This window comes from Hyla sarda, chromosome 13 (assembly GCF_029499605.1).
Source record: "Hyla sarda isolate aHylSar1 chromosome 13, aHylSar1.hap1, whole genome shotgun sequence".
Taxonomy (NCBI): domain Eukaryota; kingdom Metazoa; phylum Chordata; class Amphibia; order Anura; family Hylidae; genus Hyla; species Hyla sarda.
The window spans coordinates 27,330,391-27,346,993 of record NC_079201.1 but is presented as its reverse complement, the minus strand read 5'-3'; the positions used below and the strand labels follow the sequence as shown (position 1 = coordinate 27,346,993).

Below are 16,603 nucleotides of genomic sequence, written 5' to 3'. Positions count from 1 at the left end.
TCGATCCAAAGGATAGGAGATAAGATGTCTGATCGTGGGGGTCCTGCCGCTGGGGACCCCCGCGATCGCCCTGTTGCACCCGGCATTCATATAGAGCGTTGGGTGCAGCGCCAGAGGCTCGTGACGTCACGGCCATGCCCCGCTTGTGACGTCACGACCACGCCCCCTCAATGCAAGTCTATGGGAGGAGGCGTGGCTGCCGACATGCCCCCCTCCCATAGACTTGCATTGAGTGGGCCTGGCCGTGACGTCATGAGCGGGGCATGACGTCACAAGCCTCCACCCCACATCGCCAGTCATCCTGCATGGTGCAAAGTTTGCTTCGCGCACCGGATGTCGTGATCAAACATCTTATCTAGGGGCAGAGTACCCCTTTATATCCACAATCTTCAGGTTCTTTCACATGTTGTGTAGTATACGTGTGTAGGAAAATTGTGTAAACCTTCAAAACCGCCATCAAGGCTCTCTCAAACATCTTGCAGGCCTGCCACAGTCTGCAGGATCTTTTATATGATTTTGCTATTCAGTATTATATGGGATGACACCATTTACTACCACAAAAGGGGATCCCAACCCTAATGATGCCACTTATCATCCCCACATCTTTTCTTAGAATTCAGCATCATGCTGTCCTTCTGTTATTCCTCCTGAAAATGTATCACCCATACCCCTTACCTTCATCTCCTTGGTTGAACTTGACGGACATATATGTCTTTTTTCAACCATACTACCTATGTAACTATATAAATTGACAAAAGAGCGTTACAATACAATATTGTGGCCCTACACACTCTGGGGTTTATTTACTAAGAGTGGAGTGTAGGTTTCTTTGTGGGTTTTGATTTCCGAAAGGTATTTTCCCAAGGTATTTACTAAGGTTTCCCTACATTTTGCACTTTTCCCTACATTTTGCTTTTTTTTTTACAACTGTTCTGATCTGTTGGGTTTTTCCCAGCTCGAATCCAACACATTTTATTTGGAAACCTTAGTAAATATGTTGGGATGTTTCAAAACTGCCGTGGCCACGCCCACTTTCTCCCATGACCACGCCCCCTCTTCAGGTTTTTCTTGTAAAATTGAGGGTTTTGGGGTTTTATTGGTCGCAAACTGTGTCGCATGGAATGTGCAACACAATTTGGGCGCAAAACCCAAGAGAAAAGAGTCGGGATTATGTTAGTAAATTAACCCCTTTGTCTCTCTTTGGACAGTGTCATGTTGTGTAGCAACAAAACTTTCTGACAGGGGGAACGATAGTGCCAGTGGCCAATTTATTTAATATAGGTACAAGAAATAAATGGATGCACTCACCCTAAATACTTGCTAGCAGGAATCTTTATTCACATGCGTTAAAAATGTACAGCGGGTAGAAGCAGAGGAGCAACCTTGCTGCGAGGTTGCTCCTCTGTGTCTACCCGCTGTACACTTTTAATGCATGTGAATAAAGATTCCTGCTAGCAAGTATTTAGGGTGAGTGCATCCTTTTATTTCTTGTACCTATTGCCAGTGCCTACTTTGTTTGGAGTGCACCCCCGTGAAGTCCCCAGGCTGTTTGACTGGTATCTAACATCCCAGTGGGAGTTGGTTTTTGGCCAGCAGTTCCGGACTCACCTGCCTTTACTAGTAATTTGCCAATTTATTTAAGCAGTTCCAGTAGGAATAACAGAGGAACAATATGTGGTGTCCCGGTACAGGACCTAGTCCTGTCCCTTTGTCTGAAGTCCTCTCAGCCAGAGTCCCTCCTTTACAATGGGGCTCTTCTGTAGGGCTAACCCCTAGTCGCCTCATATAAATGGTATTTAATGTATTAATATATATATATATTTAATATGTTATATAGGAATACCTCTGTATAGGACCTTAGAGGTCACGTGCCTTTAATTAAATTGTATTATGGTTTAATACTCTCATTAAAACTAATTTTTGCTATTGCACTCCTTATGGTAAATAAAAAAATATTTCTAATATACTTTGGTTAAAAAAATGTTTTCTATAAAAGTTTTCTAGATGGGGGAAAATGTGCTCTTAAGCTTTTTTAAGCACAAATAAAACATAGAAAAGTTAATTTTTTTTTAACCAAAGTATATTAGAAATATTTTTTATTTACCATAAGGAGTGCAATAGCAAAAATTTGTTTTAATAAGAGTTACCCTTTAAAGACCTTTGGATCATGTGATACCCAGAGTTCACTGGGTCAGGATTGACAGGTTCTGCTGACCAATTAGCTCGTATAAGACCGTCGTGCCCCCCTGCCATCGGGGCGACGAGAGCAGCGCGAGACCGTGACATACGGTGGAGGACAATACAGCCGCCAGTGACTGACATCTAGCAGTGGTGAGAAACAACAATTGTATATACCATTCCTCTGGAGACTGACTCTCTATATCTCTATATATATCTTTACCAACTAACGGGACTTCCTTAGTGTTTTCGGATCAATGGATTTCTGGACCGGAGTATCAGTATCTTTTTAATTGGATATTTCACTAAGGCCCAGTGAGAATATCTTGTAAAGTGCCAGTGTATGTGTAAAATTATTGATTATATACTATATTTTATATTTAATTAAAATGTTATACTGACGCTGTTATATTAATATTTATTTCCACTCCCATCATTATGCACCATGGTTGGTGAGGTCCTTGAGGTATAAGCTTAAATCTTTGATTCTAATTTTTATTTGGATGCCGGTGGGGTTCGGCTTTAGCTTTAAAGGGGTACTCCGCCCCTAGACATCTTATCCCCTATCCAAAGGATAGGGGATAAGATGTCAGATCGCCGGGGTCCCGCTGCTGGGGACCCCGGGGATCGCTGCTGCAGCACCGCGCTATCATTACTGCACAGAGCGAGATCGCTCTGCACGTAATGACGGGCAATACAGGGGCCGGAGCATCGTTACATCACGGCTCCGCCCCTCGTGACGTCATGGCCCACCCCGTCAATACAAGTCTATGGGAGGGGGCGTGGCAGTTTTCACACCCCCTGCCATAGACTTGCATTAAGGGGACGGGCCGTGATGCCATGAGGGGCGGAGCCATGACGTCACGCTGCTCCGGCCCCTGTATCGCCCGTCATTACGCACAGAGCGAACTCGCTCTGCGCAGTAATGATGGCGGGGTGCCGCAGCGGCGATCCCCGGGGTCCCCAGCAGCGGGACCGCGGCGATCTGACATCTTATCCCCTATCCTTTGGATAGGGGATAAGATGCCAGGGGCGGAGTACCCCTTTAATTACCTCGGTCCTTTTGTTGTGAGCTGCACCTATGTTGAGTTAATTTACAAATCTATTTAACTTTCTGGCACCAGTTGATTTAAGAAAAAAAAAAAAAAAAAGTTTTCCACCGGAGTACCCCTTTAATTCCATTCAATCACTTCATATTGTACAGTAAAGAATCTTCTGGGATTTAAGTCATAAACATGTAGGACACTTATCTAAAAGACTTAGCAATGATGTTTAACATACCTACGGCAGCCATTCCACCTGGAGGGAGTTTTGCCTCTTTGATGCTCCGTCCCCTCCAGTAGGCAGCCAGTATGGCTTCTGTGTGGCTGAGCGAATTATCTGCATATCCACAAGCTAACTCTCCGACTGAGTGTCCAACAATGCCATCAGGTTCCAGTCTCATTGCTTTCAGCATGTCAATCTGAGCGATCTGAAAAGAGGGATGAAGAGTCATTCAAGAATAACCTGAAATGATATACAGTGACCCCCATAAGTGAGTCCACCCCTCACATTATATATAGTATCCCCCATAAGTGAGTCCACCCCTCACATTATATATACAGTATATCCCATAAGTGAGTCCACCCCTCACATTATATATACAGTATATCCCATAAGTGGGTCCACCCCTCACATTATATATACAGTATATCCCATAAGTGAGTCCACCCCTCACATTATATACAGTATATCCCATAAGTGAGTCCACCCCTCACATTATATATACAGTATATCCCATAAGTGAGTCCACCCCTCACATTATATACAGTATATCCCATAAGTGACTCCACCCCTCACATTATATATACAGTATCACCCATAAGTGAGTCCACCCCTCACATTATATATACAGTATATCCCATAAGTGAGTCCACCCCTCACATTATATACAGTATATCCCATAAGTGAGTCCACCCCTCACATTATATATACAGTATTTCCCATAAGTGGGTCCACCCCTCACATTATATATACAGTATATCCCATAAGTGAGTCCACCCCTTACATTATATATACAGTATATCCCATAAGTGAGTCCACCCCTCACATTATATATACAGTATATCCCATAAGTGAGTCCACCCCTCACATTATATACAGTATATCCCATAAGTGAGTCCACCCCTCACATTATATATACAGTATTTCCCATAAGTGGGTCCACCCCTCACATTATATATACAGTATATCCCATAAGTGAGTCCACCCCTTACATTATATATACAGTATATCCCATAAGTGAGTCCACCCCTCACATTATATATACAGTATCTCCCATAAGTGAGTCCACCCCTCACATTATATACAGTATATCCCATAAGTGACTCCACCCCTCACATTATATACAGTATCTCCCATAAGTGAGTCCACCCCTCACATTATATACAGTATTTCCCATAAGTGACTCCACCCCTCACATTATATATACAGTATCTCCCATAAGTGACTCCACCCCTCACATTATATATACAGTATCTCCCATAAGTGAGTCCACCCCTCACATTATATATACAGTATATCCCATAAGTGAGTCCACCCCTCACATTATATATACAGTATCTCCCATAAGTGAGTCCACCCCTCACATTATATATACAGTATATCCCATAAGTGAGTCCACTCCTCACATTATATACAGTATCTCCCATAAGTGAGTCCACCCCTCACATTATATATACAGTATATCCCATAAGTGAGTCCACCCCTCACATTATATATACAGTATATCCCATAAGTGAGTCCACCCCTCACATTATATACAGTATATCCCATAAGTGAGTCCACCCCTCACAGTATATACAGTATATCCCATAAGTGAGTCCACCCCTCACATTATATATACTGTATATCCCATAAGTGAGTCCACCCCTCACATTATATATACAGTATCCCCCATAAGTGAGTCCACCCCTCACATTATATATACAGTATATCCCATAAGTGAGTCCACCCCTCACATTATATATACAGTATATCCCATAAGTGAGTCCACCCCTCACATTATATACAGTATATCCCATAAGTGAGTCCACCCCTCACAGTATATACAGTATATCCCATAAGTGAGTCCACCCCTCACATTATATATACTGTATATCCCATAAGTGAGTCCACCCCTCACATTATATATACAGTATCTCCCATAAGTGACTCCACCCCTCACATTATATATACAGTATCCCCCATAAGTGACTCCACCCCTCACATTATATACAGTGTATCCCATAAGTGAGTCCACCCCTCACATTATATATACATTATCATCCATAAGTGACTCCACCCCTCACATTATATATACAGTATCCCCCATAAGTGACTCCACCCCTCACATTATATACAGTGTATCCCATAAGTGAGTCCACCCCTCACATTATATATACAGTATATCCCATAAGTGACTCCACCCCTCACATTATATATACAGTATCCCCCATAAGTGACTCCACCCCTCACATTATATACAGTGTATCCCATAAGTGAGTCCACCCCTCACATTATATATACAGTATCACCCATAAGTGAATCCACCCCTCACATTATATATACAGTATCTCCCATAAGTGACTCCACCCCTCACATTATATATACAGTATCTCCCATAAGTGAGTCCACCCCTCACATTATATATACAGTATATCCCATAAGTGAGTCCACCCCTCACATTATATATAGTATCACCCATAAGTGAATCCACCCCTCACATTATATATACAGTATCTCCCATAAGTGACTCCACCCCTCACATTATATATACAGTATATCCCATAAGTGACTCCACCCCTCACATTATATATACAGTATATCCCATAAGTGACTCCACCCATCACATTATATATACAGTATATCCCATAAGTGAGTCCACCCCTCACATTATATACAGTATCTCCCATAAGTGAGTCCACCCCTCACATTATATATACAGTATCTCCCATAAGTGAGTCCACCCCTCACATTATATACAGTATCTCCCATAAGTGAGTCCACCCCTCACATTATATACAGTATATCCCATAAGTGAGTCCACCCCTCACATTATATACAGTATCTCCCATAAGTGAGTCCACCCCTCACATTATATATACAGTATCTCCCATAAGTGACTCCACCCCTCACATTATATATACAGTATATCCCATAAGTGAGTCCACCCCTCACATTATATACAGTATATCCCATAAGTGAGTCCACCCCTCACATTATATATACAGTATCTCCCATAAGTGACTCCACCCCTCACATTATATATACAGTATATCCCATAAGTGACTCCACCCCTCACATTATATACAGTATCTCCCTTAAGTGAGTCCACCCCTCACATTATATACAGTATATCCCATAAGTGAGTCCACCCCTCACATTATATATACAGTATCTCCCATAAGTGACTCCACCCCTCACATTATATACAGTATATCCCATAAGTGAGTCCACCCCTCACATTATATATACAGTATCTCCCATAAGTGAGTCCACCCCTCACATTATATATACAGTATCTCCCATAAGTGACTCCACCCCTCACATTATATATACAGTATATCCCATAAGTGAGTCCACCCCTCACATTATATATACAGTATGTCCCATAAGTGAGTCCACCCCTCACATTATATATACAGTATATCCCATAAGTGAGTCCACCCCTCACATTATATATACAGTATCTCCCATAAGTGAGTCCACCCCTCACATTATATACAGTATCTCCCATAAGTGAGTCCACCCCTCACATTATATACAGTATCTCCCATAAGTGAGTCCACCCCTCACATTATATATACAGTATCTCCCATAAGTGACTCCACCCCTCACATTATATATACAGTATCTCCCATAAGTGAGTCCACCCCTCACATTATATATAGTATCACCCATAAGTGAATCCACCTCTCACATTATATATACAGTATCTCCCATAAGTGACTCCACCCCTCACATTATATATACAGTATATCCCATAAGTGACTCCACCCCTCACATTATATATACAGTATATCCCATAAGTGACTCCACCCCTCACATTATATATACAGTATATCCCATAAGTGAGTCCACCCCTCACATTATATACAGTATCTCCCATAAGTGAGTCCACCCCTCACATTATATATACAGTATCTCCCATAAGTGAGTCCACCCCTCACATTATATACAGTATATCCCATAAGTGAGTCCACCCCTCACATTATATACAGTATCTCCCATAAGTGAGTCCACCCCTCACATTATATATACAGTATCTCCCATAAGTGACTCCACCCCTCACATTATATATACAGTATATCCCATAAGTGAGTCCACCCCTCACATTATATACAGTATATCCCATAAGTGAGTCCACCCCTCACATTATATATACAGTATCTCCCATAAGTGAGTCCACCCCTCACATTATATACAGTATATCCCATAAGTGAGTCCACCCCTCACATTATATACAGTATCTCCCATAAGTGAGTCCACCCCTCACATTATATACAGTATATCCCATAAGTGAGTCCACCCCTCACATTATATATACAGTATCTCCCATAAGTGAGTCCACCCCTCACATTATATATACAGTATCTCCCATAAGTGACTCCACCCCTCACATTATATATACAGTATATCCCATAAGTGAGTCCACCCCTCACATTATATATACAGTATCTCCCATAAGTGAGTCCACCCCTCACATTATATATACAGTATCTCCCATAAGTGAGTCCACCCCTCACATTATATATACAGTATCTCCCATAAGTGAGTCCACCCCTCACATTATATACAGTATATCCCATAAGTGAGTCCACCCCTCACATTATATACAGTATCTCCCATAAGTGAGTCCACCCCTCACATTATATATACAGTATCTCCCATAAGTGACTCCACCCCTCACATTATATATACAGTATATCCCATAAGTGAGTCCACCCCTCACATTATATACAGTATATCCCATAAGTGAGTCCACCCCTCACATTATATATACAGTATCTCCCATAAGTGAGTCCACCCCTCACATTATATACAGTATATCCCATAAGTGAGTCCACCCCTCACATTATATACAGTATCTCCCATAAGTGAGTCCACCCCTCACATTATATATACAGTATCTCCCATAAGTGACTCCACCCCTCACATTATATACAGTATATCCCATAAGTGAGTCCACCCCTCACATTATATATACAGTATCTCCCATAAGTGAGTCCACCCCTCACATTATATATACAGTATATCCCATAAGTGAGTCCACCCATCACATTATATATACAGTATCTCCTATAAGTGAGTCCACCCCTCACATTATATATACAGTATATCCCATAAGTGACTCCACCCCTCACATTATATACAGTATATCCCATAAGTGAGTCCACCCCTCACATTATATATACAGTATCTCCCATAAGTGAGTCCACCCCTCACATTATATATACAGTATCTCCCATAAGTGACTCCACCCCTCACATTATATATACAGTATATCCCATAAGTGAGTCCACCCCTCACATTATATATACAGTATCTCCCATAAGTGAGTCCACCCCTCACATTATATATACAGTATCTCCCATAAGTGAGTCCACCCCTCACATTATATATACAGTATCTCCCATAAGTGAGTCCACCCCTCACATTATATATACAGTATCTCCCATAAGTGACTCCACCCCTCACATTATATATACAGTATATCCCATAAGTGAGTCCACCCCTCACATTATATATACAGTATCTCCCATAAGTGACTCCACCCCTCACATTATATATACAGTATATCCCATAAGTGAGTCCACCCCTCACATTATATATACAGTATCTCCCATAAGTGAGTCCACCCCTCACATTATATATACAGTATATCCCATAAGTGAGTCCACCCCTCACATTATATATAGTATCCCCCATAAGTGAGTCCACCCCTCACATTATATATACAGTATATCCCATAAGTAAGTCCACCCCTCACATTATATATACAGTATATCCCATAAGTGAGTCCACCCCTCACATTATATATACAGTATCTCCCATAAATGAGTCCACCCCTCACATTATATATACAGTATCTCCCATAAGTGACTCCACCCCTCACATTATATACAGTATATCCCATAAGTGACTCCACCCCTCACATTATATATACAGTATCTCCCATAAGTGAGTCCACCCCTCACATTATATATACAGTATCTCCCATAAGTGAGTCCACCCCTCACATTATATATACAGTATCTCCCATAAGTGAGTCCACCCCTCACATTATATACAGTATATCCCATAAGTGAGTCCACCCCTCACATTATATACAGTATCTCCCATAAGTGAGTCCACCCCTCACATTATATATACAGTATCTCCCATAAGTGACTCCACCCCTCACATTATATATACAGTATATCCCATAAGTGAGTCCACCCCTCACATTATATACAGTATATCCCATAAGTGAGTCCACCCCTCACATTATATATACAGTATCTCCCATAAGTGAGTCCACCCCTCACATTATATACAGTATATCCCATAAGTGAGTCCACCCCTCACATTATATACAGTATCTCCCATAAGTGAGTCCACCCCTCACATTATATATACAGTATCTCCCATAAGTGACTCCACCCCTCACATTATATACAGTATATCCCATAAGTGAGTCCACCCCTCACATTATATATACAGTATCTCCCATAAGTGAGTCCACCCCTCACATTATATATACAGTATATCCCATAAGTGAGTCCACCCATCACATTATATATACAGTATCTCCTATAAGTGAGTCCACCCCTCACATTATATATACAGTATATCCCATAAGTGACTCCACCCCTCACATTATATACAGTATATCCCATAAGTGAGTCCACCCCTCACATTATATATACAGTATCTCCCATAAGTGAGTCCACCCCTCACATTATATATACAGTATCTCCCGTAAGTGACTCCACCCCTCACATTATATATACAGTATATCCCATAAGTGAGTCCACCCCTCACATTATATATACAGTATCTCCCATAAGTGAGTCCACCCCTCACATTATATATACAGTATCTCCCATAAGTGAGTCCACCCCTCACATTATATATACAGTATCTCCCATAAGTGAGTCCACCCCTCACATTATATATACAGTATCTCCCATAAGTGACTCCACCCCTCACATTATATATACAGTATATCCCATAAGTGAGTCCACCCCTCACATTATATATACAGTATCTCCCATAAGTGACTCCACCCCTCACATTATATATACAGTATATCCCATAAGTGAGTCCACCCCTCACATTATATATACAGTATCTCCCATAAGTGAGTCCACCCCTCACATTATATATACAGTATATCCCATAAGTGAGTCCACCCCTCACATTATATATAGTATCCCCCATAAGTGAGTCCACCCCTCACATTATATATACAGTATATCCCATAAGTAAGTCCACCCCTCACATTATATATACAGTATATCCCATAAGTGAGTCCACCCCTCACATTATATATACAGTATCTCCCATAAATGAGTCCACCCCTCACATTATATATACAGTATCTCCCATAAGTGACTCCACCCCTCACATTATATACAGTATATCCCATAAGTGACTCCACCCCTCACATTATATATACAGTATCCCCCATAAGTGAGTCCACCCCTCACATTATATACAGTATCCCCCATAAGTGAGTCCACCCCTCACATTATATACAGTATATCCCATAAGTGAGTCCACCCCTTACATTATATATACAGTATCTCCCATAAGTGAGTCCACCCCTCACATTATATATACAGTATCTCCCATAAGTGAGTCCACCCCTCACATTATATATACAGTATCTCCCATAAGTGAGTCCACCCCTCACATTATATACAGTATCTCCCATAAGTGAGTCCACCCCTCACATTATATATACAGTATCTCCCATAAGTGAGTCCACCCCTCACATTATATATACAGTATATCCCATAAGTAAGTCCACCCCTCACATTATATATACAGTATATCCCATAAGTGAGTCCACCCCTCACATTATATATAGTATCCCCCATAAGTGAGTCCACCCCTCACATTATATATACAGTATATCCCATAAGTAAGTCCACCCCTCACATTATATATACAGTATATCCCATAAGTGAGTCCACCCCTCACATTATATATACAGTATCTCCCATAAATGAGTCCACCCCTCACATTATATATACAGTATCTCCCATAAGTGACTCCACCCCTCACATTATATACAGTATATCCCATAAGTGACTCCACCCCTCACATTATATATACAGTATCTCCCATAAGTGAGTCCACCCCTCACATTATATATACAGTATCTCCCATAAGTGAGTCCACCCCTCACATTATATATACAGTATCTCCCATAAGTGAGTCCACCCCTCACATTATATACAGTATATCCCATAAGTGAGTCCACCCCTCACATTATATACAGTATCTCCCATAAGTGAGTCCACCCCTCACATTATATATACAGTATCTCCCATAAGTGACTCCACCCCTCACATTATATATACAGTATATCCCATAAGTGAGTCCACCCCTCACATTATATACAGTATATCCCATAAGTGAGTCCACCCCTCACATTATATATACAGTATCTCCCATAAGTGAGTCCACCCCTCACATTATATACAGTATATCCCATAAGTGAGTCCACCCCTCACATTATATACAGTATCTCCCATAAGTGAGTCCACCCCTCACATTATATATACAGTATCTCCCATAAGTGACTCCACCCCTCACATTATATACAGTATATCCCATAAGTGAGTCCACCCCTCACATTATATATACAGTATCTCCCATAAGTGACTCCACCCCTCACATTATATACAGTATATCCCATAAGTGAGTCCACCCCTCACATTATATATACAGTATATCCCATAAGTGAGTCCACCCATCACATTATATATACAGTATCTCCTATAAGTGAGTCCACCCCTCACATTATATATACAGTATATCCCATAAGTGACTCCACCCCTCACATTATATACAGTATATCCCATAAGTGAGTCCACCCCTCACATTATATATACAGTATCTCCCATAAGTGACTCCACCCCTCACATTATATATACAGTATCTCCCATAAGTGACTCCACCCCTCACATTATATATACAGTATATCCCATAAGTGAGTCCACCCCTCACATTATATATACAGTATCTCCCATAAGTGAGTCCACCCCTCACATTATATATACAGTATCTCCCATAAGTGAGTCCACCCCTCACATTATATATACAGTATCTCCCATAAGTGAGTCCACCCCTCACATTATATATACAGTATCTCCCATAAGTGACTCCACCCCTCACATTATATATACAGTATATCCCATAAGTGAGTCCACCCCTCACATTATATATACAGTATCTCCCATAAGTGACTCCACCCCTCACATTATATATACAGTATATCCCATAAGTGAGTCCACCCCTCACATTATATATACAGTATCTCCCATAAGTGAGTCCACCCCTCACATTATATATACAGTATATCCCATAAGTGAGTCCACCCCTCACATTATATATAGTATCCCCCATAAGTGAGTCCACCCCTCACATTATATATACAGTATATCCCATAAGTAAGTCCACCCCTCACATTATATATACAGTATATCCCATAAGTGAGTCCACCCCTCACATTATATATACAGTATCTCCCATAAATGAGTCCACCCCTCACATTATATATACAGTATCTCCCATAAGTGACTCCACCCCTCACATTATATACAGTATATCCCATAAGTGACTCCACCCCTCACATTATATATACAGTATCCCCCATAAGTGAGTCCACCCCTCACATTATATACAGTATCCCCCATAAGTGAGTCCACCCCTCACATTATATACAGTATATCCCATAAGTGAGTCCACCCCTTACATTATATATACAGTATCTCCCATAAGTGAGTCCACCCCTCACATTATATATACAGTATCTCCCATAAGTGAGTCCACCCCTCACATTATATATACAGTATCTCCCATAAGTGAGTCCACCCCTCACATTATATACAGTATCTCCCATAAGTGAGTCCACCCCTCACATTATATACAGTATCTCCCATAAGTGAGTCCACCCCTCACATTATATAATGTGAGGAGTGGACTCACTTATGGGATATACTGTATATAATGTGAGGGGTGGACTCACTTATGGGAGATACTGTATATATAATGTGAGGGGTGGACTCACTTATGGGAGATACTGTATATATAATGTGAGGGGTGGACTCACTTATGGGAGATACTGTATATATAATGTGAGGGGTGGACTCACTTATGGGAGATACTGTATATATAATGTGAGGGGTGGATTCACTTATGGGTGATAGTGTATATAATGTGAGGGGTGGACTCACTTATGGGATATACTGTATATATAATGTGAGGGGTGGACTCACTTATGGGAGATACTGTATATATAATGTGAGGGGTGGACTCACTTATGGGATATACTGTATATATAATGTGAGGGGTGGACTCATTTATGGGAGATACTGTATATATAATGTGAGGGGTGGACTTACTTATGGGATATACTGTATATATAATGTGAGGGGTGGACTCACTTATGGGAGATACTGTATATATAATGTGAGGGGTGGACTCACTTATGGGATATACTGTATATATAATGTGAGGGGTGGACTCACTTATGGGATATACTGTATATATAATGTGAGGGGTGGACTCACTTATGGGAGATACTGTATATAATGTGAGGGATGGACTCACTTATGGGATATACTGTATATATAATGTGAGGGGTGGACTCACTTATGGGAGATACTGTATATATAATGTGAGGGGTGGATTCACTTATGGGAGATACTGTATATATATAATGTGAGGGGTGGATTCACTTATGGGAGATGCTGTATATATATATATATATATATATATATATATACAGTATCTCCCATAAGTGAGTCCACCCCTCACATTTTATATACAGTATCTCCCATAAGTGACTCCACCCCTCACATTATATATACAGTATATCCCATAAGTGAGTCCTCCCCTCACATTATATATACAGTATCTCCCATAAGTGACTCCACCCCTCACATTATATATACAGTATATCCCATAAGTGAGTCCACCCCTCACATTATATATACAGTATCTCCCATAAGTGACTCCACCCCTCACATTATATATACAGTATATCCCATAAGTGAGTCCACCCCTCACATTATATATACAGTATCTCCCATAAGTGAGTCCACCCCTCACATTATATATACTGTATATCCCATAAGTGAGCCCACCCCTCACATTATATATACAGTATCTCCCATAAGTGACTCCACCCCTCACATTATATATACAGTATCTCCCATAAGTGAGTCCACCCCTCACATTATATATACAGTATATCCCATAAGTGACTCCACCCCTCACATTATATATACAGTATATCCCATAAGTGAGTCCACCCCTCACATTATATATACTGTATATCCCATAAGTGAGTCCACCCCTCACATTATATATAGTATCACCCATAAGTGAATCCACCCCTCACATTATATATACAGTATCTCCCATAAGTGACTCCACCCCTCACATTATACATACAGTATATCCCATAAGTGACTCCACCCCTCACATTATATATACAGTATATCCCATAAGTGACTCCACCCCTCACATTATATATACAGTATATCCCATAAGTGACTCCACCCCTCACATTATATATACAGTATATCCCATAAGTGAGTCCACCCCTCAAATTATATACAGTATCTCCCATAAGTGACTCCACCCCTCACATTATATATACAGTATTTCCCATAAGTGAGTCCACCCCTCACATTATATATACAGTATCTCCCATAAGTGACTCCACCCCTCACATTATATATACAGTATCTCCCATAAGTGACTCCACCCCTCACATTATATACAGTATCTCCCATAAGTGAGTCCCCTCCTCACATTATATATATAGTATCTCTCATAAGTGACTCCACCCCTCACATTATATACAGTATATCCCATAAGTGAGTCCACCCCTCACATTATATATACAGTATCTCCCATAAGTGAGTCCACCCCTCACATTATATATACAGTATCTCCCATAAGTGAGTCCACCCCTCACATTATATACAGTATATCCCATAAGTGAGTCCACCCCTCACATTATATATACAGTATCTCCCATAAGTGAGTCCACCCCTCACATTATATATACAGTATCTCCCATAAGTGAGTCCATCCCTCACATTATATATACAGTATATCCCATAAGTGAGTCCACCCCTCACATTATATATACAGTATCTCCCATAAGTGAGTCCACCCCTCACATTATATACAGTATCTCCCATAAGTGAGTCCACCCCTCACATTATATATACAGTATATCCCATAAGTGAGTCCACCCCTCATATTATATATACAGCATCTCCCATAAGTGAGTCCACCCCTCACATTATATACAGTATCTCCCATAAATGAGTCCACCCCTCACATTATATACAGTATATCCCATAAGTGACTCCACCCCTCACATTATATACAGTATCTCCCATAAGTGAGTCCACCCCTCACATTATATACAGTATATCCCATAAGTGAGTCCACCCCTCACATTATATACAGTATCTCCCATAAGTGAGTCCACCCCTCACATTATATATACAGTATCTCCCATAAGTGAGTCCACCCCTCACATTATATACAGTATCTCCCATAAGTGAGTCCACCCCTCACATTATATACAGTATATCCCATAAGTGAGTCCACCCCTCACATTATATACAGTATCTCCCATAAGTTGAGTCCACCCCTCACATTATATACAGTATCTCCCATAAGTGAGTCCACCCCTCACATTATATATACAGTATCTCCCATAAGTGAGTCCACCCCTCACATTATATATACAGTATCTCCCATAAGTGAGTCCACCCCTCACATTATATACAGTATCTCCCATAAGTGAGTTTAATCAGGGGTGTACCTGGATTGCAGCCAGCCCAACAAATGCATGAACAGTGTCCTCGAAAGTGCTGTCATCGGCATGGAGCAGAAGTTCTGACACTTTCAGTCCGGTTCCTTTCAGTGCTTCATCAGATCGTAAAATGGACTCACGGAATATATCCAAGTTCATGAGGCTGTGACCCATTCCTTTCCACTGTGTCCCCATTCCTGTATATAACATAAGACATAATGATAGGGTATCTCAGGGATAGGACAAGTGTTTTTGATGCTTAATGCAGAAATATAACAATGCCCCCCTACCATCAGACCCTGAAGTTCAGCATGATATCCTTCACGTCCCATCCTCAGGGGACCCCCTGAG

General features: G+C 40.9%; 1 protein-coding gene across 2 annotated transcripts in view; it reads right to left on the bottom strand.

Annotated features, from left to right (window-relative positions):
- Nucleotides 1-16,603, bottom strand: part of FASN (fatty acid synthase) — a 111,223-nt gene that overhangs the window by 66,290 nt on the left and 28,330 nt on the right. For both annotated transcript variants that reach the window (XM_056550027.1, XM_056550025.1), the window contains exons 10-11: nucleotides 16,262-16,449; nucleotides 3,460-3,649 (exon numbers count right to left, since the gene is read on the bottom strand). In XM_056550027.1, coding sequence (XP_056406002.1) covers nucleotides 3,460-3,649; nucleotides 16,262-16,449 — 378 coding nt within the window. The remainder of the gene's footprint in view (nucleotides 1-3,459; nucleotides 3,650-16,261; nucleotides 16,450-16,603) is intronic.